Source organism: Carassius auratus, chromosome 34 (genome assembly GCF_003368295.1).
Source record: "Carassius auratus strain Wakin chromosome 34, ASM336829v1, whole genome shotgun sequence".
In the NCBI taxonomy this organism is placed as follows: domain Eukaryota; kingdom Metazoa; phylum Chordata; class Actinopteri; order Cypriniformes; family Cyprinidae; genus Carassius; species Carassius auratus.
In genome coordinates, this window is record NC_039276.1 from 25,217,194 (window position 1) to 25,244,551 (window position 27,358).

Genomic DNA, 27,358 nt, shown 5'->3' on the forward strand with positions numbered 1-27,358 from the left:
TAATTTTTTTTAGATACATTTCTGGTTTCAACACAAGACAAGACACTGTGTTTCACAAAGACTGAAAAAAAAAGTTATTTTAACCCTTTGTAACAAATCCAAATGTACATGAAATTCTCATTGGGGTTGTTCTGGCTTGTTTTAAGTCACTGCTTTTACACAAATTTTAATTTTTGAATTATTCCGGTCATTTCGAAAGTCACTTAATAATCTTTTATCTAGTTTCAAGGCTCTGCAAGTAGAACAAAGTCTGACAGTTTTCAGAAGGTAGGATGTGATTAATAGAACGTTTCCTACAGTTTCCATGTGCTATATTCAATGTTTATGCTGTTTAAAGATTATTAAACAAATGTTGTGTGAATGTTACATTTGTTGGTGCATATTAAATAAAAGATTGTTTCTAAAATCAGCAAAGCCTGTTACTTTCTTTCTGGAGAGCAAGCATTTAAATGTGTGCTTCATTAGAGCAACAACAATAACATGATCCATTTGTGCTGCTCATTTGTGTCCAGTTACTTGATCATGGTGTTTGTTTACCCGTTGACTATCTTACTACTGATTGCTCCTGGTAGGGTGTAGAAGATAAGAACCAGGAACAGGGTCACGATCAACAGCACCAGTCCGGCAATGATGTATTTCTTGTAGTTCCCCCAGATCAGGTGAAAGAAGCACTTGAAAGGATTCATAAACCAGGAGAAGGATGTGTCTGGACGACTAGAGAAAAGTCAAAGTTTGACATTAGAAAATAATTCACATACAGTGGAACTACCTTCAACACATTTAATGTAATTCAATTCAGTTTGTTTTTATAGTTATATTGGCCTATATGTTTTAAATTTGACAGCCCTGGAAATAATATGAATAAAAACATCTGAAATAGGTGTTAAAATAAGTGTATTGGTCTCATTACTTTGGTTTCTCTAGAGGCTCTGGTTCCTTGCGTGCACGTCCCACTGGATTTTTCTCTGCTTCTTCAGCTGTTACCAGATGAAACTCGGCTTCTACCTTCCCCTAGGAAGAGAAAAGTTGAACTACTACTTCGATTAGGTCACATGTTTGCATAAAGAAATCCCCATACCTACTATTGTTTTGTATAAAACAAATGGATAATATAATTACATTTAGAATAAATTAGTCAACATTTTAGGTTTTGGATTTCTTTGCAAACAAGGAGCCATTGAGCTTATTTCAGTGAAATAATTCAATTCACACACTGTGAGTTCTCCAGCTTTAATGAAGGGCCACCAGCCTTTGGAGCGTTTCTGCTGGAAGATAGAGACGTTCTCTGCGGTTTCTGTCAGCATTTCCATCCTACAAGCTTTAGCTGATTTAGCTCCACGTGGAAACCCATGTAGGTCCAACTCCACTGAGCCTATGGACACATAAAAACAACCTTCATGAAGTATTAATAACATTTTCTTGTGTATAATTGTGTTTTTGCTACTGTTGTAGAGGGACTGTGAGCTCTACACATCACAAGTCAAATCCCATCAGGAGTGGCAACAGAGCGAAGGATGTGATGCATGTAAAACAGATGCAATTGTAAACATGTTCTTACCCAGGAAATCATCAGAAGAAAGCCTCTCAAAGTCCCACACCTGCATAACAAGAACAGCAGGGATCTTCTTCTCAGTTTTGTCCAGAGAGAGGATGCTTTCTCGCTTTTGAATCACCACCACTTTCTCAGCAGGCAGGTAGTTAAAGGGGAACACAAAGCGCCAGTTGAAGTTGCCCTCTCCAGTCAGAGAATTGTAATGGACATCAGTTTCCTGCCGGTCATCTTCAAGCCCCTTTAACCACCTAAAGAAAAACATGAAATTCACCAGAATTTACTCAAAACACAAAAGCATTCATTTTCAGAAAACTTCTTTTCAACAGTATCTACACTACCATTCAAAAGTTTAGGCTCGGCAAGTCTATTATGTTCACAAAGCTGCATTATTTAGTCAAAACTACACTAAAACAGTAATACTGTGAAGGATTATTGCAAAAATTAAAATGGTTTTCTATTTTAATATTTTTTATAATGTAAATTTAAATCTGAATTTTCAGCAGCCATTATTCAAGACTTCAGTGTCACATATTTTTGTGGATATCATGACTTTTTTTGGATTCTTTGATCAATTCAATGCATCATCGCTGAATATTTTTTTTTTCAACTAACAAATATATGGGAAATATGGGAGACTTTTTCAATAAATAAATACTTAAAAATGGTCTATGTTCATTGTGATACACTTTTTGCCAATACCCTTTGACGTAAATGTCACTTGACTGCTGTCCTGTTATGAAGTTGGTGTCCTCCAATATTACATCTTCAGTGTTCCAGATAATGATCCTCAGCTCATAACTTCATAAAAAATTAAAAAAAAAACTTAAGATGTGTCAAACATGTATTAATTTTACAGCACAACCCAGTCAGATGGTTTAGTGTATCTTACCCTTTGGGTTTGCGAGGAGAAATGTCCACAGGAGGGCCAGGATGAGGCATGTCCATGGGAAAAATGTCCACCCACATTTGCAGATGACCCTGGGACACATGCAAATGCACAATTATTAAAATCACTCCATGACCCAGATTACTCATTATATGCATTCTTAATGTATATATGGTACATTAAGGTTACATAAACCTTTAAAAAAAACACACTGCACCTGCTCTATTCCTGGTTTGTCCTTTAGGTAGAGTGCTCGAGTTTCAATATGCTCAGGCACAAGTTTACAACCCCCATTGGGCATCTCGGACCACCTTTGCAGCACCTTCAGAGCAAGGTGCTCGTACGACTCCACCATCTGATCTAAGAAGCCACAGCAAATACTTGTGGTACATTGCTCCTTTAATTTTTTACCAACAATGTCATGATGTACATCCAAAGAATGACCTACCTTCATCAGCAAATACAGTCTTCCCAGTAAAAACCTTGCTTCCAATGGTAATGCGTCCTGGAGAAAAGTGAGGGTTGTCCAGTCTGTTTTCTTTGCAAAGCTTAATCAACAGGTCTGTTGGCTTGATGCTGTCCCTCCATGCATTATAACCCTCACTAGGTCAGATGAGATCATCAATTGAAGCATCAAAGATGGGCATAAAACTAGCTTGAGAAGATAAAAATGTTGTAAGTACTCACATGGCATATTCATCAGGCAGGCCGCAGGTAGCTCGATGCCTGCTGTAAAAACGGTTCTCCAAATCAATCTGTGTTTCCCCAATCAAATCGTCACCACCAATAGTGTCGTAGTCATAGATGAGAATAGTTAGCAGGGATTCCTTGGGGAAAGTGGCTTGAAATTCAAAGGATCTGAACAGCAGAGAAAGATGAAGAGATGATGAACCTCAAAGAAACACGGAGTTAGTTGAATTTCAAAGAGAATTTCTCAATCATTGTGCTCGATCACCTTCCAAACACTGGGTTGAGCTGCTTTGGGATGTAATTGTTTCTGTCTTTGATCTCAGTTTTCCCCAGTTTCAGCACTATGTAAGGGTCCGCTTTGCCATCTGGGTCTGCAGGGTGCAGGTTGAAGGCCTAAAATGCATAAGAGAGTGACAAATGACTGTATCATGTGAATACTGATGAATAGAAAGTTTAAAAGGAAAATAATGTGTTTTGAAAAATTGCTAAAATTACACTTACTGCAACTATGTATACACGGATAAGGACATCTACTGCAGTGTTTGGAGGAATACCCTGGTTTATTTTAAACTGCCCTGAATCCAAATATCCATCTTCCTCCTCCACATCATTCGATTCAGGCAGCTTGTACAGACAGAACCGGCCCTGATGGCACAATCAGTGATGGACATTCTGACCTGTGCCTGGTTGTATGAAAGCCCTTAAGCTAAGAAATCCCTTAGTTATAAGGTTAAGTGTGCCCTTAATGAAACTTGGGTTGCCAGGAAAAACCTTAGGTCAACTTAAGGAACCTCAAGGCTGTCATTAATTATTCCCCCTAAAATATTAAGCATGCTATGAATGATACACATTTATTGAGAAAGTATCGGTTTAACTGTCAATAAATCCTTTGACTCAACACGCACGTCCTGATTTTGCCAAGTCCGATGTGTTCCTAGGTCAACATATTTTGCTGACCCTGGAACAACATTTTACTCCAAAAATATATTCTTAACCATATCCCTACACCTAAACCTAACCTTAACCATGAGTAATCCCTAAAATCAGAGGAAATGATAGATGAATGACACTGATGTACAAGCACCAAACACTGATTTTAAGCATAAACTTCACAAAATCTATAAACTGGTTCTTCAAATCTGATTGGTTAATCACAATGTTGTTCCAGGGTCAACAACGATGTTGTCCCAGGAACATGTCTCACTTGGTAAAATCAGGTTAGGCACTCAACACAGTTCAGTTTGGTTTACGTTTTTATAATAGTACAACTGTGGTTGTATCTAAAGTTAGGTATGTGTTTTTTATGTGTGGTTTATTGTGAGATGTAGTAATTAAAGCAACCACAATTAAAGTTGTGCAAGTGTTTGTTCCCTGCATTTCGAAGATGCTTGTTTTACAAACAAGGCCCAGTTTGACGCCGGATTTGCACATCATTTATTTCTTAAGGATAATGCAGTCCCAACGAAAAAGGGTCACGATCGTGTGTTGGAACCGTATGCGGTGAGTAAAACTGCTTCAAATATCTCTGTGTTGTTAACTTAGCTATCGGCGTGTAAGCACATCAAGTAAACCACATGCGATGTTGTCATCAAACTGCACTTTCCACATGTACAGCTTAAAAAAAAAAAAAAAAAAAAAAAAAGACGACAAAGTGGAACTTTCCAAAACCACTAAGCAAATATATACAGTTTCAATACATGCCACATAGAGACGTCCTGCTGTAGTCGTTCTAGTGATGGGATTTATGGCTCTTTGAGGGGATCCGGATCTTCGCGATCCGTTCCTTTCAAAGAGCCGTTCAAAAGAATGGCTCTTTTGGCTCTTTTTAAATATTTAGTCAGTTTTAAGAAGCCAGCTTGGGAGCATCTCAGTTTATCCTGGAAATAATCACTGGGAGGTATTATGAGGTGAGATTTGTAGTCAAATAATTAAAGCTCAGATATCACACACCAATATCTGAGTTTTAATTATTCTGAAATATTGATTGTTACCTCATTTCTCATGTGTGGACTATATTCCGTAGGGTTGCACAAATCCCTCTGCTTAGACAGTGACATCATTATTTTGATTTACCTTTAGTACAAAGTGTGTGTGTGTGTGTGTGTGTGTGTGTGTGTGTGTGTGTAAAACTACGTTGACTTATGTTATTCATACAATACCTACTCACAAATAAACATAAAAAACAAAGCCGGCTGCAATGAATTTCTGTGCAAAACAGCTTTTACTACAAACACTTCCACACAAGAACATTGTTATCACACAAGAACATTTTGATAGAAAACTAATTTTTTTTTTTTAAGTAGATAAAATTAGAATAAATAAAATGGAAATGTCTACATACTACTGTTATGTTGGTATTTCAGTTAGCCATTAAACATGAAGCACACACGGCTGAACGGATAATCACTTTACTAGTTCTCTCACTCACTCACACGCATGCGTAAAACAGCAGGCAAAACTTAACCCCTTCGTAACCCCCGAAAACCTAATGGTAGAACACAACATTTCCCCCCCCTTTCAAAGAACAAAACTGTGCTCTCTCAAGCTGTAACCATAGGAAATTACCAAACACCTAAGCATTAAACTCTGTGATAAAGTCCTTTAGGTATGCGGGACGAGCTCTTGCTCGAATCGGCCGACTCTCAGTTACTGTTGACTGCGGCACTTCTTGGCCCTCCTGATTCCCATCAGGCAGTGGATAAAGAGGTTGAGGCCCCACAGCTGGTGGAGATTGATGCGGGACCACCCTGACAGGGGAACCTTGCTGCACACGGCCTGCCCGTGGTTGTACTGGCAGCGGTGACGGTGGTGCAAAAACCGAGCTGTGTGTTGGCCCTCCACTAAGCTCCTTTGTTTGTGAGCACATGTGTGAGTTGAAAGGGTTTGGCACTTTCCGCAGTCTGCTAGCATTCCAGCGAGAACCATCGCTCAACAAGAATGTGGCAGGCCCTAACTGACAATCCACCTGGAGGGGTTCAGACCAAAACGATGCCATTTTATTGCTACGGTGTGGTCTCCGGACCCGAACCCAGTCTAGAACTGTTATATTACTAGGTTTGGCCTTGTGTCTTCTGTCAAAGTTGGCCTTCATTCGCTTCTGGTTTAATGTTACAGCAGCTTTTGCTGCTGCCCAGGTGCCGTCTGAGGCTGTAGCTGACAATTCCTGTGGTCTCAGTCTGTCCAATGGCAAGTCCATCTCTCGGCCAAGCATAAGCAGAGCAGGAGAGGCCTGAGTGGTGGTGTGCTGGCTAGCTCTGTAATGCATAAGCGTTAAGTTGAGTGCTGTTTGGAATGTATACCCCTGGGCCTGGTGTGCACGAATGCCATTCTTAAGGCTTTGATTGAATCTTTCAACCCCACCATTTGCCTGGGGATGGTAGAGTGCGGCACGGAAATGCTTAATTCCTTTACTGCACAGGAAATTGGAGAAGTCTGCAGAGGTAAACTGCGGCCCATTGTCAGTAGTGATGGCACGGGGCATGCCCCAGCGAGCGAACAGACTCTCCAGTATCTGAGTGATGGTCTGTGTGGTAACTGTCCCGGCTGGTATTACCTCAGGCCATTTAGAATGGAGATCATACACGACCACCAGAAAGCGCTGATGGTGGGGAACGACATGGCCATGAATTTCCCCACAGATGTCAAGTTGAAGGTGCTCCCATGGGTGAGATGGCCATGGAACAGGCTGCAAAGGGGGTGAGACCGGTTGTCCAGTCTTTCCACTGAGTAGACATGGTTCACAATCTCTGACAAGTCCTTCAATGTCACGATCAATGCCTGGCCACCAAACCAGGTCCCGGCATCTTTGCTTAAACTTTACAATACCCAAGTGCCCCTCATGCGCCATTGATAAGACACGTGCACGCAGGCAGCGTGGCACCACTGTACACAGGCCTCTAGAGACACACACACATCGCCCCAACATGACAGTTCATTTTGTACTTTAGCAAATGGTTTTAGCTCCTCTGGCACCCGTGCTGGCCATCCTGAGCGTATGTATGTGCGCAGTGTTGTAAGTGTGGGGTCACACTTGGACTCCCTCTGCAACTGCTCCAAGGAGACCGACTCTTGCAGAGGTGTGTGAAGCATCTGAATGAGGTCTGACTCCATGTCATAATTTCCTGGCGAGGCTGCTGGTGTGGGTGCCTCAATTGATCGAGATAGCAGATCAGCAACAACGTTGTCCCTCCCTGGCGTGAACTTGAGTTGATAGTCATACTGCCTTAGACGCTCACCCCATCTGTGCAGACGCAGGGGTTTATGACCTGAGCCAGAGGCCGACAAGAGTGTGGTCAGAGCCTGATGGTCCGTGCGGAGAGTGAAATGCCGACCATAGAGAAAGAAATGCCATCGTTCAGTTGCCCAGACACAAGCAAGGGCCTCACGTTCACCTACAGAGTAGCGCTGTTCAGTGGGTGTCAAAGCTCTGGAGGCAAATGCTATAGGTCTTTCCACTCCATACTGCATCTGCGACAGCACTGCTCCCAGTGCCTGTGTAGAGGCATCGCAGGTGACGATAGGCTGACTATCAGGATTGAAGTGAGCTAAGACAGGAGGAGTGGTAAGCTGGGACTTTAGTGTTCTGACGGCCTCGGAGCATGCACTAGTCCAGTTCCATGGCTCTTCTTTCTTTAGTAACTGGCGAAGGGGTGCCGTGGTTTGGGAGTACTGAGGCAAGAAACGAAGGTAATAGGCCGTCATGCCAAGAAATGAGGCCACCTGTGAGGAAGAGGTGGGCTCTGGGATTCTGTGTATCGCCTCAATATTTGACTGAAGAGGGGCGATGCCCCTAGACGTGAGGCGGTACCCAACAAAGTCTATGGCTGGGGCTGCAAAAGTGCATTTCTCTCCATTTAATGTAAGGTTATGTGCCATGAGAGCACTTGCCACCCTGCTGAGACGGTCGTTATGGGTCTGGACATCTGGCGCATGGACTACTATATCATCCAGGAATACTCCAACTCCGGGAATTCCAGCCAAAATGGTGGTCATTACCTTTTGAAAGCAGCTGGGGGCGGAGCTTAGGCCAAACGGCATACGAGTATATCGAAATACCCCAGCGTGTGTGACGAATGCTGTGAGATCTCTGCTAGAAGGGTGAAGTGGCACCTGCAGATAACCTTGGCGCAGGTCCAGTTTTGAGAAGACTGTTGAACCATAGAAGTAAGCAGTGAGCTCCTCAGCTGTGGGTAAGGGGTACTTATCTGGGATAACCGCCTTATTTACAGAGCGCAGGTCGACACATACTCGTATTCCTCCTGATTTTTTTTTTGCAATGACCAGGTTAGAAATCCAGGGAGATGCATTGACCGGCTCAATAATTCCCATGTCCAGTATCATTTGAAGCTCCGCAGTAACTTCTTCCCGCAGGGCTAGGGGAATTCTGCGCAGGGGCTGTATGACCGGCGGCACAACAGGGTCAACCAAAGGCCTATGGGTGAATGTTGTAAGGCAGCCCAGTCCGTCGAACAGTGATGGCCATCTCTGTTGCCAGGTGGAGGTGACATGGTGGATATCAGAGCCCTTTTCATCTCGAAGTGTGAATCCCAAGCTTGTAAATAGATCAAGTCCAAGAAGGTTGGCTCCCCGCTCAGTAATGTAGAAGGGAAATGATGGCAGATGTTTAGAGCCATAACGTACTGAGACCCGTAGAACGCCGAGCATCACAATCTTAGAGCTGTCATAACCACAGAGGGAAGTGCAGGGTTGTTGTAATGGCAGATGTGAGAAAAACTTGTGATACGTACTGGCATTAAGCAACGATGCCGCTGCTCCCGTATCCATCAGGAGTGGAAGGCTTACCTCCTCCAGCAGCACAGTACACGTCCTAAAAGCTACCTGGCCAGATGATACATGCCTTATCTCAGTGTAGTCATTACGGACAGGTGAGAGTCTCCTCCGTGCTGCTTGTGTAGCAGGAGCTGACCGGCAAACTTTGGCAAAGTGATTTTTTTTAAGACACTTCCTGCATGTCTGTCCACGTGCAGGGCAATTTTGGGCTTTTGAATTGTGCAAACTGGAACCACAGTTGCCACAGAAGCTCAAACTGCGTTGGTTTCTCTGTAATTGTGCAAGCTGCACTGGAAAACCTTCATTGCTATCTGCAGTCTTTTCTGTGGGTAAATGGCAGTGGCCTGAATGGCAGGAAGATCGCAACTGTTGCGTGGAAACGTCCACAGGGAGGCGCGCGTCAGCAAGTAGTGTTGAGCATTCCAGAGCAGCCTCCACTTGCTGTGCAATTACAACTGCTTGGCTTAGTGTTAATTCGTCAGGTTCTAATAACAGTTTTTCTCGAGTCTTGTCACATAGTATGCCTTCAATAAACTGATCACGAACAATCTGATCTTGAAGTATCCCATAATTGCATGAGCGCGCCATGTCACGCAGATTAGTCACGTAATCTTGCACGGACTCACCCGGTCGCTGAAGACGCTTGCGTAGTTTATATCGGCGGAGTATGACTCGCTGTTGGCCCGTGAAGTGGCGTGCGAGAAGAGCAACCGCTTCCTCATACGTCTCAGCTTCGCCGAGCGCGCGATATATTCTCTGTCCCTCCGCCCCGAGGCAGTGACGAAGCAGAGCGATTTTCCTCCGATCTGGTATGTCAACATAGTCCATGGCCTCGAGGTACACCGTGAAGCCATCGATCCAGCTCGTCCATGGAATAGGCGGTTCACCAGGCACGGGAAGAAAAGGGGCCGGCGGTGGTAAGCTAAACTCAGCCATCTTCGTCGCCAATGTTATGTTGGTATTTCAGTTAGCCATTAAACATGAAGCACACACGGCTGAACGGATAATCACTTTACTAGTTCTCTCACTCACTCACACGCATGCGTAAAACAGCAGGCAAAACTTAACCCCTTCGTAACCCCCGAAAACCTAATGGTAGAACACAACAACTACATACTATTACTACTGTAAACTTTGCAAATAGGACATCAGCCCCTTCAAGTCAATGAACAATAACAAAGTGGGCTGCAATGAATGTCTGTGGAAAACAGCTTTTAGTGAAACATTTCTATACAAGTACAGTATCACAAAAGAACATTTTTAATGATTTTAAAATAAGTTTTAAATGAACACAAAATGCAATGTAAATGCATGCACCACTAATAACTAATATCATCACGCTATAAAGGGTTGGCCTGCGCTGGGTGCGCCCCTCCCCCTATAACTGTTCTGTCTCCTGGAGGAGCTCATTTGTATGAACACGCATAGGAAAATAGAACGATAGAAAGAACGGCTCCTCTCCAGTCGCGACTCGGCTCCCATCGTTCATGTTTATGAGCCGTTCAAAAGAATCGGTTCGTTCGCGAACGTCACAACTCTAGCTGCTGCTGCTCTTGTTCAATTTCAGCCTCGGGATCTGATTCTGGATCATAAATATACGCTGAATCTGACTGTTAGCCATGGTTTGTTTTGGTTGGTTTTTCCCTCACGTTAATGTCACAGCTTCCAAACGCTCTCAACTCAAAAGCTTACTTGCGCTCGTTATTCTTTAGCTCCGCCCACACGTCACGCCTCCAGCCGGTCGTGTTTTTCCGGGAAAAATTGGTACAGACTATCTTTCTCTTATGAATATAATAAAACTAAAGACTTTTTGGAGTTATGAAGGATGCAGTACTACTCTATAGGTATTCAAGATTAACAGGCTATTGAGTGAAAACGAGCATTTCACCCCCCCTTTAAAGATTGTCTTTTATCTTTCAAGCGCTATCATTGCAGTCGGTTGGTGTTGCATTGCTTCAGTCCAAAAGACCTGAAATAAAAAGTGCCTTTCCATAAAAAAAAGTGTTTCACATGGCTCAGAGGGATAAACAAAGGCCTCTTGTAGTGAGTTGATGTGTTTCAAAAAGAAAAATATCCAAATGTAATAAACACTTTTATCTAGCTTGCACCAACAGTTAATACATGGAAGCAGTCCCGGGGCGGATGACGTATGAGTTCAGTGAGTTCGGTGAGTCTCGTGAAAACCAACTTTTGTTAACAGGATCAAAGGAAGCTAAGTTTCCATACTTTTGCAAAGGATAACCAGTCTCCTCTTGGCTTTTATCAAAATCCTCTGACATTCTTCTTGACAAATCCTCGTTTTGTACTTCTAATTAATGACCGTTGTTTTGTTTTGATCTCTTCGCTGCATTTCCGCGTCTGTCACTTCTGAGCTGCGCATGCGCAAAACTGAAATCCCCTCGGAACTGCTTCCTTTACAACAGTGAGTGCAAGCTAGATTAAAGTGATTATAACGTTTTGAATATGGATGAAACAGGAGCCCATTTTTTTAACCCCTGGAGCCGTGTGAGACACTTTTTTTATTTTATTGAAAAGGCGCTTTTTATTTCACGTCTTTTGGACTGAAGCAATGCAACACCTGCTGACTGCAATGATAGATGTTGAAAGATCAAAGACAGTTTTTAATATAACTCTGACTGGATTCATCTTGAAAGTCATGTACACTTAGGATGCCTCAGGGGGTGAGTAAAACACAGCCTATTTTTCATTTTTGGGTGAACTAACCCTCTAAGAAATTTGCTGCAACGCTCTTAAAGGTCCCCTGAAGTGCCTTGAAACAAGCAACGTTATTCTATGTGGTGACGTAATTTAAACTGAAACAGGAGAAGAGGGCGGGCCATACTGAGCAGCCACACCCCCTTTTTAAAGTAGCCAATAGCGTTTGATTTTGTCTGCTTGGGCCAGAGACGTTTTTTTGACAATCACAGTCTAATAGATTACCCCCTAGATTCAATATAAAACACTTAGTAAAACAATATAGTGGTCATATTCATGCTGGTGTAGTTGCAAATGTTTTTAATAAATGCTGACAATAAGTGCATATGATCTGCTCTGTGCGATCGCGTCTCTGGCCCGGTGCCAAAGTCTGGATGTGCGCTACCGCCATTCGTGTGAAACCAGACCTCATTTTTGCACCAATTGAAAGCATATTTATACCATCTGAATCATTCCCTATCACCTACACTGTGCACAATGAGGCATCAACTGTACAGGAATTACTACACTGTGAACAATTGACAGATCTCAGCCGGCGCTGTGCAGGAGGCGTGCACTTCACATTCTAGAGAGCATTTGATTGGTCAGAAGATTTGATTAGAAGATAAAGTACGATGTGACTTCCAAAATGTTTTGAGCCGTTTTGGCGAAAGAGATTAACTGCAAGTTTTGAATGCTTATATCTTCTAAATATCTTCAAAGTAATTAAGGGCTTTCATGGAACCGGGCACTGGATCTTAAAAAGCCTCTGTGTATGTAATGGTACTTCATGCAAAACCACTTCACCTTAAACTTTCCAACAAATCTTTCATCAGCAGAACCTTCTTCTTCATTGGCCTTTCCTCGATAGAGTTCGAAGGTTTTAACCCAGTCGTCAAAAGGCCCAAATTCAGCCTCCAGCTCTTTTTCATACACCTGAAGTGATTGACAAGTAAGACTGCACATCCATTTAATAGGTAAATCCTATACATTTATTGTACAGGCAATATTTGCAGGTAATATAAGCATTGTAATGACCCATTTTACCTGTAATGTTACAATCCTGGGCTGTTCTACCAAACTCTTGTAATTCACCTCCTTTTTTTTGTCTTTAACAGTTGATACTTAAGATACCACAAAAAAAAAAAAAAAAAGAAGTGGGAAAAAAGCATATCAAAATAACTTGCACAAAGTCTACAAAACATTAAAGGTAAACAGCTTTTAAGAGATTAAAAGTAAATTAAAGTATAAAAGCGATTAAATATGCTTTTGTCACTTCCACCAGCAGTTTTTAGTGTATTATACAACCAAAAACCAACCAGATGACAACTTCCCAACGCCATTATTAAAAAGATTGATTGAATATCTGGGGTCAGTAAGATTTGTTTTTGAAAGAAATTAACACTTGTATTTAGCAAGGACACATTAAATGGACAGTGAAAACACATATATATACACATACACACAAATAAAAATAAATTTTAAATTGCATTAAAAGTTAGCAATGTAGTAAATAATAATAATTGCAGCTTTGGTGAGCATAAGGGACTTCTTTCAAAAACATTTTTAAAAATCTTACCGACCCCAAAGTTTTGAGAAGTTGTGTGTGTGTGTTTGTGTGCAAAACCCAGAAATAGAGGTTCAGATCTGGGTTCACTGGGATTGCAAAATGCTGTGTGATCTCTCGTGTAAGCAGCATTCATTTTTTTTCTTTAAGTATTAAAATAATATGTAGACAATTTAATTCCATTCAAAGGCACATGGTTTGCATAATAAATAAAACATTCTGCAATCCTGTTGACCGCAACAAAGAAAGAGGGCCATGCAATGGACAGTCTCCCAGTCATTCTTACCCAGACTGATCAATCCTTCGGAAATAATGTTCTCCAGAGGAGTAACTGAAATACATCATAATGTGATCATGTTTGACTAAAGCTTGTGCATGATGTGCATACATGATCCTGTGAATGATTTCAGAATAAACTCAAGATATCACTTACTATTTTCAAAGAGCAGTTGAAATGGATTGTCTTCTTTTTGCTTAGCCTAAGAAAGAAGTTGTGGTATAAAACAGCTAGTTAGCAAAAAAAAAAAAAAAAAAAAAAAAAAATTTGTTTAGTTTGTAAGCTTACCATTTGGATCTTCTCCATTGATGCATAGTATTTCGACCACCAATCAATGACATTATCAGCAGACTCATCAGCTGTGGTGCGTTTCTTCCTTTTCGTAGATCTTTGTTTGCTCTTCTTTGACACCTGGTATTGATCAAGAGTTTGATAGTCATAGTAGATTGGTAATGTGTGTTTACCAATGTGTGTTTTCCCCCCACGACGGGGGAAGTCGTGGCCTAATGGTTAGAGGGTTGGACTCCCAATCGAAGGGTTGTGGGTTCTAGTCTCGGGCCGGACGGAATTGTGGGTGGGGGGAGTGCATGTACAGTTCTCTCTCCACCTTCAATACCACGACTTAGGTGCCCTTGAGCAAGGCATCGAACCCCCAACTGCTCCCCGGGCGCCGCAGCATAAAAGGCTGCCCACTGCTCCGGGTGTGTGCTCACAGTGTGTGTGTGTGTGTTCACTGCTCTGTGTGTGTGCATTTCGTATGGGTTAAATGCAGAGCACAAATTCTGAGTATGGGTCACCATACTTGGCTGAATGTCACTTCACTTTCACTTTTTTCACTTTTTTATATGCTTCTACTAACACATATGTGACCCTGGACCACAAAACCATAAAGGTCACTGGGGTATATTTGTAGCAATAGTCAAAAAAACATGGTATGCCGGAACTCATTAGGATATTAAGTAAAGATCATGTTCCATGAAGATATTTTGTAAATTTCCTATCATAAATATATCAAAACCTAATTTTTTATTATTAATATGCATTGCTAAGAACTTAATTTGGACAACTTTAAAGGTGATTTTCTCAGTATTTATATTTTTTTTGCACCCTCAGATTCCAGATTTTCAAATATTTGTATCTCGGACAAATATTGTCCTATCCTAACAAACCATACATCAATGGAAATCTTATTTATTCAACTTTCAGAAATGGACCATTATGTGTTTTTGTGCACCAGGGTCAGATATGTGTTTTCAGGAATCAGGACCATAAATTGGATGTTTTAGATACATAATTAGTGATCAGTGTTAAATATGATGTTTTCTCTCTTTTTTTTATCTAACTCAAACAAACCTTCTTGTCCTGGAAGTCTGGCTCAGATTTAGGTGCAGGGGTGAATATTTCCTCCGGCTCTATTTCAATGGCGATCTCCTCATTGGGCGGTGGCACAACACTCTGCTGCAGAGACAGCTGAGCGACTACAGGCCAAAAACAAACCATATTTTATATTTAAACAATAATTTTTATTCACAACTCAGTAGGTTTAGAGAGTCATTCAAAAACAGACAGATATGTTTCAGCAGGGTTTAAAGGGGTCATATGATGCTTTTTTAAATATATTTTTTGTGTATTTGGTGTATGTATTGACATGCTTTAATGTTCAAAAAACACATGTAATGCTCCTTTCCATAAACGCAAGCTTCATCTTTCAAGATAAATGTAAAGACAGTTAATAATGTTCTTAGTTTAACCATCAGTTCAAGCCCAAAAGGTGAACAGAGTTGCATGACAGATGATGAAGTTCGTATGTGTTTGCAGTACACAAGCCATGGACAGTTAAAACAGCTGGCTCTACTGCGTGACCCTGTCTCTCTCTCTCTCTCCCTCGTGTGCGCTTTCACTCACACACGCAACGCACAAAACTCTAAAGCAAAAACTTAAACTAATAACAAAACATACTTCCAGTAGCTGATTCAGAAGCGCCAGATTGTTGTGGCAAAGTCAGAATGACCTCCTCTCCTAGATTCACAAAACGGTCGTCCTTAAAATGCATTGCTGTTCTGTTGTAAGAAATCTTAACGATTATTAAATGCATCTACTTTCGGAAGACCAAATAAAGTGCTTTTGCTTTCGCCTACATACACACAGCATCTCCCTGACACGGCTGCTTCAACACTAACTGTGTTACTGAAACCATGCCTTCTTTCTTTATGTGAACATTTGGGTGGCATTACGCAAATATTTCCACATAGTGATGTAGACATGTGGGGGCGTGTTTGAACGAGACGTTTTAGAGGGTCGTGGCAGAGTCTTAACTTTGATAAAGAATATCTCTTTGGTTTGGAGACTTCCAGAGGTGGGTAGTAACGAGTTACATTTACTTCGCTACATTTACTAGAGTAATTATTTGGGGGTAACTAATACTTTTTGGAGTATATTTAAAGATGGGTACTTTTACTCTTACTTGAGTAATTTTTTGGGGAAAAATCTGTACTTTTACTTCGTTACTGTGGGCGACTGTCCTCTCGTTACTTTATCTTAATGCAATAAATGTTATAAATGCTTCAGTTTATTCCAAACGCGCCGTCTACTTTTCTCTGGGCAATGAGCGATGCCCATTCACGAATGATTCAATCTTTTGAGTCAATTCTGTTCAAGGCAAACGAGTGAATTGGTTCATGAATCAGTTTGAAGGAGTCGTTCAATATCCTGCCGCACGCGCTGAGCGTCTGAAGCGGTTCACTCAGAGTTGTAACGTTTAACATTAGCAGCGTTGAAAATGGCGCTATGGAACTGCACTGAATTGAAAGCATATCTGCAAAGGCTATTATTTGCTTGCGATGGAGATCCTTATTAGATGAACGCGTGTGCTGTCTACTGTTTAACAGGTAATAACTTGGGCTACATTCGATTACAGTACACGATACCACTGTGACATTGTACGTGTGTGGCTTATAACAGAGGGGAGTCAAGTTGAATGCAGCTTCCAAAAGACAAAAAATAGCCGATTAAGATTGTATTAATTTTAATACAATCACACCGGTGCGAGAACGTTCAGCAAGTCCTATCATCAGCTGCTAAATTCAGATCTGTGATCACTTGTGGCGCTGAGCCAGAGACAGACACGTTTTTACAACGCTGCGCTTTATAACCAATCACACACGGTTCTGTTGAGCTTTTGAATGCAATGGCCAATCAGAGGTGTTCAGATGAGTCATCGCTAAAATGCCTGTGCTTCCTTCACTTCCTTCAATATGTTATGGCATGACACCTATATCTGTTAATTAAGTAAACAGACAGGGTTTTATAATAAATTACATACATTGCAGTAAAGGCTGATGAAATATATACATTTATACACACAAACATACATTACATACATTTATTTTTCTAAATAAAAATAGGCTCAGTATATATGACCCAAAGTAACTAGTAACTAACTACTTGAGTAGATTTTTTATCCGATACTCTTACTCTTACTCAAGTAACTATTCAAGACTAGTACTTTTACTTTTACTTGAGTAAATATTTCTAGAATTACTTTTACTTTTACTTGAGTAAATATTTCTAGAATTACTTTTACTTGAGTACAGTTTTTGGGTACTCTACCCACCTCTGGAGACTTCACAGATCTTCTTCACGCACCAAAATTTAAATTGCGTCATACTACATCCTGCAGAAGCAAGACTAAGCATCCTGTCCGAGGCTATCTGGGATTATATATTATTGTGGGCTGAGGATCACAATATTTTTCCTAGACATTATATCATGCTAAAGGTATAGGTTAGATTGTGTTAGATGTTTTTGTTGGGACAAATATCTCTGGGACGTGTGTTACCTGCTATGTTTCTGGGTTCTGGTTGACGCTGCTGAACTAATGTGGGGATGTGTTTGAATAAGGCCAAGTTGTTGATCATATGACTTCCCACAAGTGTGCTCCGCCCAAAAGCCCTCCAGTCCACAACAGTGATAGCGAGAGGAGGGAGGAGATGTTCGTCTTCAGGCAGCTCCTACAGAGAGAAAACAGCGGCCCAGACATGCTGAGATCAGCTGAACGCTAAGCGAGGACTCACATGAGCAGAGCGATGGGGACAACACCATATACCCTGTTATTGCAGCAGTTGACTCACCACATCAAAGGCATCCACAAGTATTGTGAAGTTTGGGTTTTTCTTGTAACTCTGTATCACTGAAGAGTTGACACCTCCTCCTGCACACTTGATAAAAACTTGGGGCCGATCAACGGATAGAAGCTGAACTTTCTTCAGCTCTCTGAGGCCCCAGAACAAAACCTGCAGTGCAAAAAAAAACAAAACAAAAAAACTCAGTCATAGTACAGACAAAACACTAATAGTGTACACTGAAAAAAGCTACATATAATTTACCAAAGAGTCAAAACGGTAGATCAGTGTCGCAGTTTTGTAATATACATAACACTTCATTACACAACACTCAAAAGCAATTTTACATACAAATGTAGTAACACCTAATAATAGTGAGACTTGGCATACACTGTAGACCACAAAACTATTTCCAGCTACTACTATGCAGTTTGTCTATATGTGCAAGTGCTGATCAGATATTGAATGACATTTGAGAGATGCTTATAAATCTAAGAGGTATTCAAAACACTTTTGGGAAAAGATCATTGATTTGAGATATAGTGGTTTGACACCAAACGGAAAAGCTCTGACTAGAGGTTTCAGAACAAGATGTCACACGTTGACACATGAAAGATGTAAATACATCTAGCAGAAAGAAACTCAACAGCCAAAATTGAAAAGCAAAGACGCGTTGCATTTATAGGAATTGCCCTGAGTAGGCAACGATGTAGTTAAACCTGAATTATTTAAATCAGTGTTGTATGTACAGTACGTATGTATGTTGTTTAATTAAAAATAATCTTTATATATTTTAAATAAATAGAAAAAATACAGTAAAGAAATACTGTATGTAATTATTTATGTACAGTATGTGGAGGATTAGAAATTGTTCAAGAACTGATTTTCATGAATAATGATGGCCTTGGGAGTCAAATGACTACTGACTGTGAAAATTAAAGAAAACGCAAATCTCAAAATCTGTCTCACATTATGCAAAGACGTAATAGGTTTCCAATTTACTGCTTGAAATATTTTCATGTTTACAATTGTCAGCTTAACTAGAGAGCAATGAAATGTGCTTTCATAAAAACGGTAATAAAGTTTTTTCCCCGTTTTTTTGTACTTTACATATCACGACACAGGTCATGGACCGCTCACCTCAATTCTGTACTTGCAGAGCACAGGTCGAATGTACGAGGGTACTGGAATAACCCCTCCATCCGGCTCATCTAAATCAGGAAGTGGATGTTCTCCTGACTCTGAGATCTAGATGTTCATGGGACAAGATGTACAGCAGACACCTTATCACTTTCTGCATTAGATTATACATGTTAGTTGAACATATAAATGGCATTTTATTTTTAGTAATAGAAGTAGAAGTTATAAATAAGCGATTCTACCACATTATTGCATTGTTACATAGTAAATGTGCTGTGTTTGTTAGACTGGACCTGAATGAGTTCAAACGCTCCCAGTATGTCTCCTCCTGACAGACCCCCACAGAACAGAGGGCTGTACTGCAGCTGAGGAGGGGAGTATCGTTCCTCTGACAGTCTGACCACAGGAACAGCCACTGTCGACCCCAGGTACTCGATACCCTGGAGAGAGCAAACAAAACATTTCAAACCGACTGAGAAATAGTGCAAAGGAGAAGAGAAACAATTCAACTTTTTATCAGCTGCATATAAGGGTTCATTAAATGACAGGACAATCCACACTAGGAAAAGACCCACATCTGTAGTCCGTATACTTAAGTGACTGTGTTTCCTCACCACTGCATCATCATCATACACCTCGATCACAACTAGCGGTGGATCCTGGACTATTTCAGAAAGCCCTCCATACAGACACACGTTATTTATCAGGAGCAGCTGATTCCATGTAGGAGTTAAAGTTTGCTTCATGATCTAAAAAAAACAACAATATGAATAAATGTCAATTACATTTTCACATTATATAATTTGTGTTTTTTTGCTAATTATATCCTTTGTGACTAATTATCCAAAACCAGAGCATGTTTATGTATAATAGGTGCTCTCACTTTCTCAAAACCTTGCACTTTTTGAAAGAATATTTTAAAACATAATATTGTGGTGCAGTTAACAGCATCATCGATTGGATTTTTTTCTAGAGTATCATCACACAAACACATGCTTACACCAGTGCTTTGGCTATTGGACAGAAAAGACACCCAGGCGAAGGGGTCTGAGAGGCCAGTGTTATCTGCTGCAATGAGACCACGAGCCTGGTACATATGAGCCCTCAGCTGGAACAAGTGCTGCTCTGCAAACCAGCAACAAACAGGGTCAAACAGCAAGAATCAGTTACAGATAAAAAAATAAAAAAATAAAAAACACTCAACACAGAGCACATGAGCAGTCTTGCCTGTGTAAAGTATATAATCAGGAGGAGGGCCAGTCCTGTGCTCAGATGAGATGCCTTCCAGTTCAAAGCCTGATGGGAGATTGTCCAACATGTGGGATGAATCTCTGCTAGATCCCAGCCACAAATACACATCGAGCTTAGCCTGGACTGTCCACCCTGGTCCACGCTTCCCTGGAGGCTGAAAGACACGTTTCCTTTTAAAAATTACAGGAGAAGTGCCAACACTAGATATTTAGCATTTGTCAGTTTTCTATTTGATGACAGAGTTCAGACCTTGAGGAACAGGGTGTTGATCTTCCCACAGTCTCGGCCTCTCTGCTCCGGGCTCTGTGAGAAGAGCAGGTGACGAGCAGGGATTCTGGCATATGCCAAACGCTTGTTATTACTGACCAGACACACAAACACATCTGGTAAAGTGTGTTGAGGCTAAGAAAGGCGTGAGATGAAGAGAAATATTAGTAATGATACTAGGTCAAGGATGTGTGTATAATAGTGACACAAAATAACAACCTCTTCCACAAGGAATCTCAGTTTCTTTTTAATTTTCTGGACTTCCAGCATCATCTCTTTTACAGTGAGAGATCTCTTCTTGGGCTCAAGGAGTCCTCCAGCTACTTCAGTCATACTTTCCTAAACAGCAGCGACACGTTTAAAAAAAACTGAACCAACAAATACATTTCTTTAAAAATGTTATATTTTAGATGTGAAATAAATGAGTTGGACTAGACTGTGGAGGAAAATCCACATTGAGCAATAATTCATAGTCATGCAGGAATAGAAAAACATAAATAATAATTGTAAAAAGTATGAAGTTTTACAGATAGAGGTGTTTAAATAAACGAGAGCATGCACAGTAGAGACTCACCAGCTCCTGTTTGCACAGAGTGAGCCTCTTTTTGTCCAGTAAGGTCAAATTGCTTGCCTTCACCCTCTTTTCAGCAAAAGCAATAAACTCACTGCAGAAAACATACCATTACATCCAGCAGAAACAGAATTAGGACACAATTTTACAATTTCATTAAAGAGAGAGTACATTAAAGGGACTGTTCACCCAAAAATGGTAATTATTTCATTATGTACTCATGTTTTTCCAAACCTGTATCTTTCCTCTGTGTAACAAAAGAAAAATGTCCCAATTGATTTTGTCCAAACAATGAAGGTCAGTGGGGTCCAGAACAACACTAGATCCCACAGACTTTCATTGTGTGGACTAAAAAAAGAGAAAAAAGAATGGACCAAGAAAAAAAGAAAGTCAGACAGGTTGGAATGAAATAACAGTGAGTAAATTAAGACAAAATTAAATTTTTTAGGGGGGGGGTGAAGAAACCACTTAGTGCTCATGAGCAAAACATTTTCTATAATCTTGAGAAATAAAACACTTGATTTGAAAATATTTTAACCTTCAGAATACAGAACAGTGACACAAAAGTCAAAAACTAACACAACAGTGACATCTATTGGGTGTCATGTTTGAATAAGGTACAAAATTGGAACATAAAACGTTATTAACATTAAAATCCATATTAATGATAAAGAGCTTTTGTTCTTTTATCCCTGAATATCTTTATTAATCCCACAGGGATTCTCTATGGTCTAGATCTACCTGGCATCTCTTCTAAAGTCCTGAAGAACAAGATGCATGAGAGTCCTTGCTTCAGGAGACATCATTTTATCCAATTCCAGCACCTTAGCGATCCCCTCCTCCTGAAATAATCACATGAACTACTGATTCATGGCAATGTAATAAAGCATTACTAGGTTGAGGGTTCACATACAAACATCAGGGCAATTGTGTCCAGCATGTTGGCGTGATGGAGTCGGTACGCTCGATCCTCCCAGCTGCTATAGACATACACACAGGGCTTTTGTGCTCCGATGGGCAAGTGCATGTAGTGCCTGCACAAACAAGAGTACAGGTCCAGTTTTGTTCATGACTGAGGTATTTCCCATTATTTAATGAAGGTGTAATATTTGTTTGATCCAAACACCTCTGTGCATCTCCGAAAAGAGGTCTCTCTGGTGTCGTAGTAGATTTGCACGGCATTGTTGCTGCAGTGTCCAGAAGTGGAGTGGTCACCGAGACATCTTCATGCTTTTTCTTTGAAGTAGGCTGCACAGTACCATCAATGAAGTTCCCAAAGTTTCCTGAATAAACATATACACATTTAAAGGGGTCATAGTACATGTATGATCATATTATTGCTAGTTCTTCAAGTGTTAAAGAATAATGACGTGTAACATGCCTTCCTAAAGATACTACTACTACTACTAATAATAATAAAATAAATTTGCCACACAAATTGTTACCACAAGGTTTGGCTATTACAAAGAACTGAACATTTCTAACACACTGTGACACTCAAAAATAGCTTGAAAATTTGATATTGAATGCATTTATTAAACGGTGTTACCAAAGACATTTTATGGAAAAATGGTCATGAACAAGAAAAGACATATATATTTTTAGTTTATTTATTGGAACGAATTCTTGTTTCTCAAATTAACAAGACTCTACTGAGTGGCACGTTAATTGGATAAAGTTCAAAAATTGGTTACAGGATAAAAAAAATAAATAAAAAAAAGGACAAACTTCACACAAAACGGAATGAAATTAAAAGAGCTAATTCAGCATTTAGTTTGTCCTCCTTAGGCTGAATATGAACATTAATAATTCAAATTAAACATCTTCAACATGACCAGAAAAAAATTAAATTTCCAAGTTTCAGACCCTTTTTTAACCTATTTGTGGAAAGTGGTGTGTGTGTGTGTGTGTATATATATATATATATATATATATATACCAATGGTGAACTCAAGGCTGATTGGTCTATCGCCGGTTCTTCTGTCAATCATGGAGGCCTCAGACACACAGCCAAAGAGCAGGAAGGTTTCAATGTCTTCATCATTTATCTAAATTAAAGTTAAACAATGAATTGGGCGGCTTTACAATATAATGGAAATGTTACTACAATGGATTAAAAAATAGAAAAAATAAAAATAAATTTAAGCTGGACAGATAAAAGAATAGTGTAAAAAGGAGAACGACTGCTGCAAACAGCTCACCGTCTGTGGGGGCTCCACTGGCATCACCTCAGGTCCTATAGTCTTGGATTTCTCTTCCTCACCTCCGGCTCCTGCCCCAGTTTTGGGATCTTTCGCCCCTGCTTTTCCTCCCTTGGTATCTTTCAGACTGATTTTTGAGAGCAGGGATTTCGAGTCCGGAGCACCTCCAGACAGGATCTCCACACTCAGCTCTATGTAAACCCTGCCTCTGTAGGACACCCCTTCTCCAACACCCTCGTTCAGCTCCTGGCTGTCGTCCACCAGTGTGGAATTACGAAGTGAACCGTAGAGGTTGATCCATGCCGGGCCAAATGTGGGCAGGAAACCTTGACAAGAGCAGTAAATAATAAAACAACACAGCATTCAAAATAACTACCACCATGCTACTTGGCTTGATATTTTTTTTCTTCTCTCTAACAAAATAATTTTCAGACATTTCCAAGTTGTCCAAATACTTTTTGTGGCCGCTATAATTTAGAACATCTTTTTAACAATGGAATGAAATGGCGAACCGTTGTCCCCATCGGTGTCATTTGAGATGGTGTGTAGATCAATGTAATGAGTCCCAATGGCCACATCATTCATGCTTCCCTCATCCAGAACCCGAATCTTCAGTCTCTGACACAGTGGAGGAAACATCTCTTTAAACACCACCTGCTCGTTCCACACTGGGTCCGCTGTGCTCTTCTGAGTAGACGTCCTGCCCTTTCAAGCAGAAAATAAACAAAACAAGTATCACATATATATGTATGTATAAATTGCTATACAACCACATTTACTGACCAGTATACCATAATATTAACAATAATACTAAAATAACATGCCATAAACAAACAAAACTTTAAAAAGCTAAACTCTAAGCACTGTATTGCAAGCTTACAACTTGACCGAAGAATGAGACCTCTACATAAGGATCTATGAGTGCTGTCGCGTCTCCAACAAAGGCTTTGGTCACGTTGGCCATAATACTGGAGTTTATTCTGGGAAGACCTTCTGCACGGTACACTATCACATAAAACCGAGCCCATGGCCGTTCAGGGTTTAAGCCTTCAGGAAGCAGGAGGTGCCTGGGGGAGGACAAATCTTTTCTTTTTTTTGAGATACAAGGAGATGTAGTGGCATTTTATCAGAAAGGAATATCACTGAAATAACCTTTGATTATTAAAGCAAGACAGTGCATAATAAAAATATAAATGGTTTCTTAGATATCTGCCATGGCAGTCCAGAATGAGATAACTAGATCTCTACAAATAGAGACGAGTATTTTTTATTCTTTATTATGCCTTAAAAAAATCTCAGATCTTACTTTTCTATCTGTTCCTCTGCATCACTGAACTTCTGGGACGGTGCTGCAACATCACCTTTTCCTGACACGCTGATATCACACTTCAGGTGACCTTTCACCCCTGTGTGGATGTCAGCGGGGTCTGTGAGCGTGGCCCACTTATTGATGAACTGATGGCCTGGCACAGCAAGGACAGGATTTAGTGTTGTTTTAGTACAAGCAGAATTACCAAAAATCCAAATCTCAGGCCAGATTTTGAACTTTTATCTCTTGAGTTGAAGAAAAGATGCGAGCAACTGCAAACCAAGTGCTTACCAGGCTGGGAGTAAACGGTCCCAACATCAATCTTGAAGGTTCCCACACAGTAGCTCTTCATGATCTTTGAGTGCATGACCTTTGGGAGAAGTGCACAACTGTGAGCTTTGCAGGTATCGTCAAGAAAACCATTTGGTTTACATACAGTAGCCTAAGCTCTTACTGATAGTTTGATGACTTTGTCAAAAAAGAAGTCTTGATTGCAAAAGAAGTCGAACACAAAATACTGTTGGGGCGAGAAGAACATGGTTTTAAATTCTTGCCATTAATGCCATCATCAGAAAGTGCCCAATCAAAGACAGTATGATCACCTCATTGTAAAAAGGAGCGTTGGTTCCTTCTTTCACAGACGTCTGCTTTTTCTCATCACCAATTTCAATTATGACACTAGGGTCTATGTTGTCCCCGATTAGCTGCCTAGCCTCTGTTATATTGATGGAGATCTTAGGAAGAACAGATTTTTGCTTTCACTATCAAGAATAACAGCTTTATCATATGTTAGACATAAGAAAGATTGTGTTCACACTCAATAGAGTACTCAGGAAACTCAATAGAGGCCAAATACAGCATTATATTGAACTCTACCTGGAAATGTTGGGGTTTGCTTTCACTTTCCAAGATCTTGGCCACAGGTTTACACCTTTAAAGTCCAAAAAAAGAAAAAACAAACATGTTGCACTAAAACAACAAGAAATAACATATTACGCTGTGTAAAGATTGGAGAGAAAAACAAGCCTCTTAGTATTAGCAGTCTGTCTGAAGGAAGTGTGAGGCGAGGTGGACGCTTGAGTGAGTTCAGCCTGCGCTACGTCTACTACGTCTGGATCCTCAGGAGTTTCAGCCTCAGCATCTAAAATGTAAAGATTAAACCAGCTCAGTCAGAATTAGTTTACCAGCATTTCAGATCTTTGTAAGGATCAGTTGTCCTATCTGAATTTATGGATCTGAATATCTTTGTCAACAATACCATGCAGTTAATCCTCATGAAATGCTCTCTACATGTTAACTTATGTAACACTGTGTTTGTCTTACCTAGAGCATTTTTGTTTGTGATTACAACACCCGTGTGTCCTTTCCAGTGTTGCTTCTTCACTTTTATTCCAAACTTTTTGCTGCAGAAACAGATTGGAATATTGTAAATAACTAATTTCAGCTATACAACCTATTTTTTTTCCGATTTGTAGTCCCTCTTTCACATAACTTGCTTTTAATAATGTGCCCTACTTAAAAAATGGAATAGAGTTAGAACATTTTTGAAGTTTACAAATGAAGCCCCAAAAGTGGCAATTTTGAAAATGTTTAGCAGGCTTTATTTAAACTATGTCGTTTTGGATAAAACCATCTGATAAATGACTATTTATTAGGTATCATCTACTATTGAAATCTGTGCTATTTTGAGTACCAGTTAACAAGAAAAACATGTTTTTTTTTAACAAATACTGTTCCCAGGAGAGCTTACCCTTGTGGCGGAGAGCTGTCTTTATCTCGGTCCATTCTTTCAAGAGGAAGCTGAAAACTGTGACAGTAACCCACTCCATCCAGCGAGACCGTGAGGGCTCTTCCTCCCCAAATGTCTGTTTGACTTTCTGTTGCTGAAAGATTGCATTACAAACAAGGGTGGCAGACTGTGGCATGTGTGTTTTAGGAAACTCAATAGAGGACAAATACAGCATTTAAAATAGCAGAATTAAATGACTGTCAATACGCCAAACACTCCACTTCCAAAAATAAAGATAGGACTCTTGTATTATTTTGATTGATATTGTAACTTTAGTATTGCAGTAAATAATGATTTTAAGTTGGATAGAATTGGTCATTTTAAGTGTGCACTTTACACATGGCATTCAAGCTTGTCCATCTGTACTTTGGTGCTGCTACTTTCAAGTAAGATTAATGTGCATCATGAGCTAAAATTTTAATGATAATTTTACAGCATTTATCACTCTCACTTAATGTTAATTCACAGTGTATTAAGACATCAAGGCACAGGTTTGTGGATTAAGTGCTTCAAAACATTAGTCAGTGTTTGAGATAATTAATGTCCAAGGTGCTAGCTACATACTGAAATAAATGTAAGTGTACAAATTGATCTGTAGAGGAAATTATGCAAATTAGGTTGTTAAACTCATATTTAGCAAGTTATAATTACTAAGCATGACTGTTTGCTAACAGTGAAAAGCAGGATGTACATGGATACACCTCTGGTAAATATATACACCAAAAACTCAAACATTTATCTCTGTATTTGCATCCCCAGTTTCAATTATTTATTTTATTTCTTGCATTGAATCATTCTAAAAATTATACACACACACACACACCCACACACACCCACACACACACACACACACCCACACAGAGAGAGAACATAATACCTTAACATTTGTCAAGATAAAATGTGTTGTTATTAATTAGTGACTTATTAATTAGTCTTTTAACATGATCACAAAATAAAATGGTGGACAGTGTCTATGTCCAGGAGGAAAATATATTCCTTTAGTCATTCTTGGTGCAAGCATGAATCCTACATGCTTAAAATAAATATAATAAATTAAATGTACAAAAGCTGTCTATTTTGGTACTAATATGTATTGTAAGGTACCATAATGGCTGTACCAAAGCTGTACCTTTATATCTGAGAGGGCAGATTCAGTGCAGTCAGAGACTTTTTAGCAAATCTTTCAAGAAATCAGGAGTCAAGAAGTTTTATAACAAAAATTGTATTAAAATAAATTTGCAAGGAGGGTTAGC

The 27,358-nt window shown here is 40.0% G+C and overlaps 1 protein-coding gene across 1 annotated transcript; it reads right to left on the minus strand.

Annotated features, from left to right (window-relative positions):
• Positions 1 to 465: 465 nt before the first annotated feature.
• LOC113053616 (fer-1-like protein 6) lies at positions 466 to 26,306 on the minus strand. Its single transcript, XM_026218777.1, has 42 exons — positions 26,067 to 26,306; positions 25,640 to 25,719; positions 25,343 to 25,457; positions 25,193 to 25,247; positions 24,919 to 25,050; positions 24,771 to 24,833; positions 24,608 to 24,686; positions 24,314 to 24,470; positions 23,888 to 24,074; positions 23,520 to 23,712; positions 23,008 to 23,333; positions 22,746 to 22,854; positions 21,933 to 22,089; positions 21,720 to 21,840; positions 21,548 to 21,648; positions 20,810 to 20,900; positions 20,455 to 20,574; positions 20,218 to 20,370; positions 19,945 to 20,122; positions 19,718 to 19,842; positions 19,332 to 19,466; positions 19,011 to 19,157; positions 18,718 to 18,825; positions 17,587 to 17,748; positions 17,295 to 17,466; positions 14,810 to 14,934; positions 13,745 to 13,867; positions 13,613 to 13,658; positions 13,466 to 13,510; positions 12,660 to 12,736; positions 12,420 to 12,548; positions 3,630 to 3,773; positions 3,394 to 3,521; positions 3,126 to 3,296; positions 2,887 to 3,041; positions 2,656 to 2,798; positions 2,442 to 2,530; positions 2,252 to 2,350; positions 1,559 to 1,800; positions 1,215 to 1,372; positions 911 to 1,011; positions 466 to 714 (listed from the first exon to the last, which is right to left on the minus strand). Exons 1-42 carry the CDS (start codon positions 26,099 to 26,101, stop codon positions 534 to 536), a joined length of 5,457 nt encoding a protein of 1,818 aa, XP_026074562.1. The 5' UTR covers positions 26,102 to 26,306; the 3' UTR covers positions 466 to 533.
• Between the last annotated feature and the right edge of the window lie 1,052 nt (positions 26,307 to 27,358).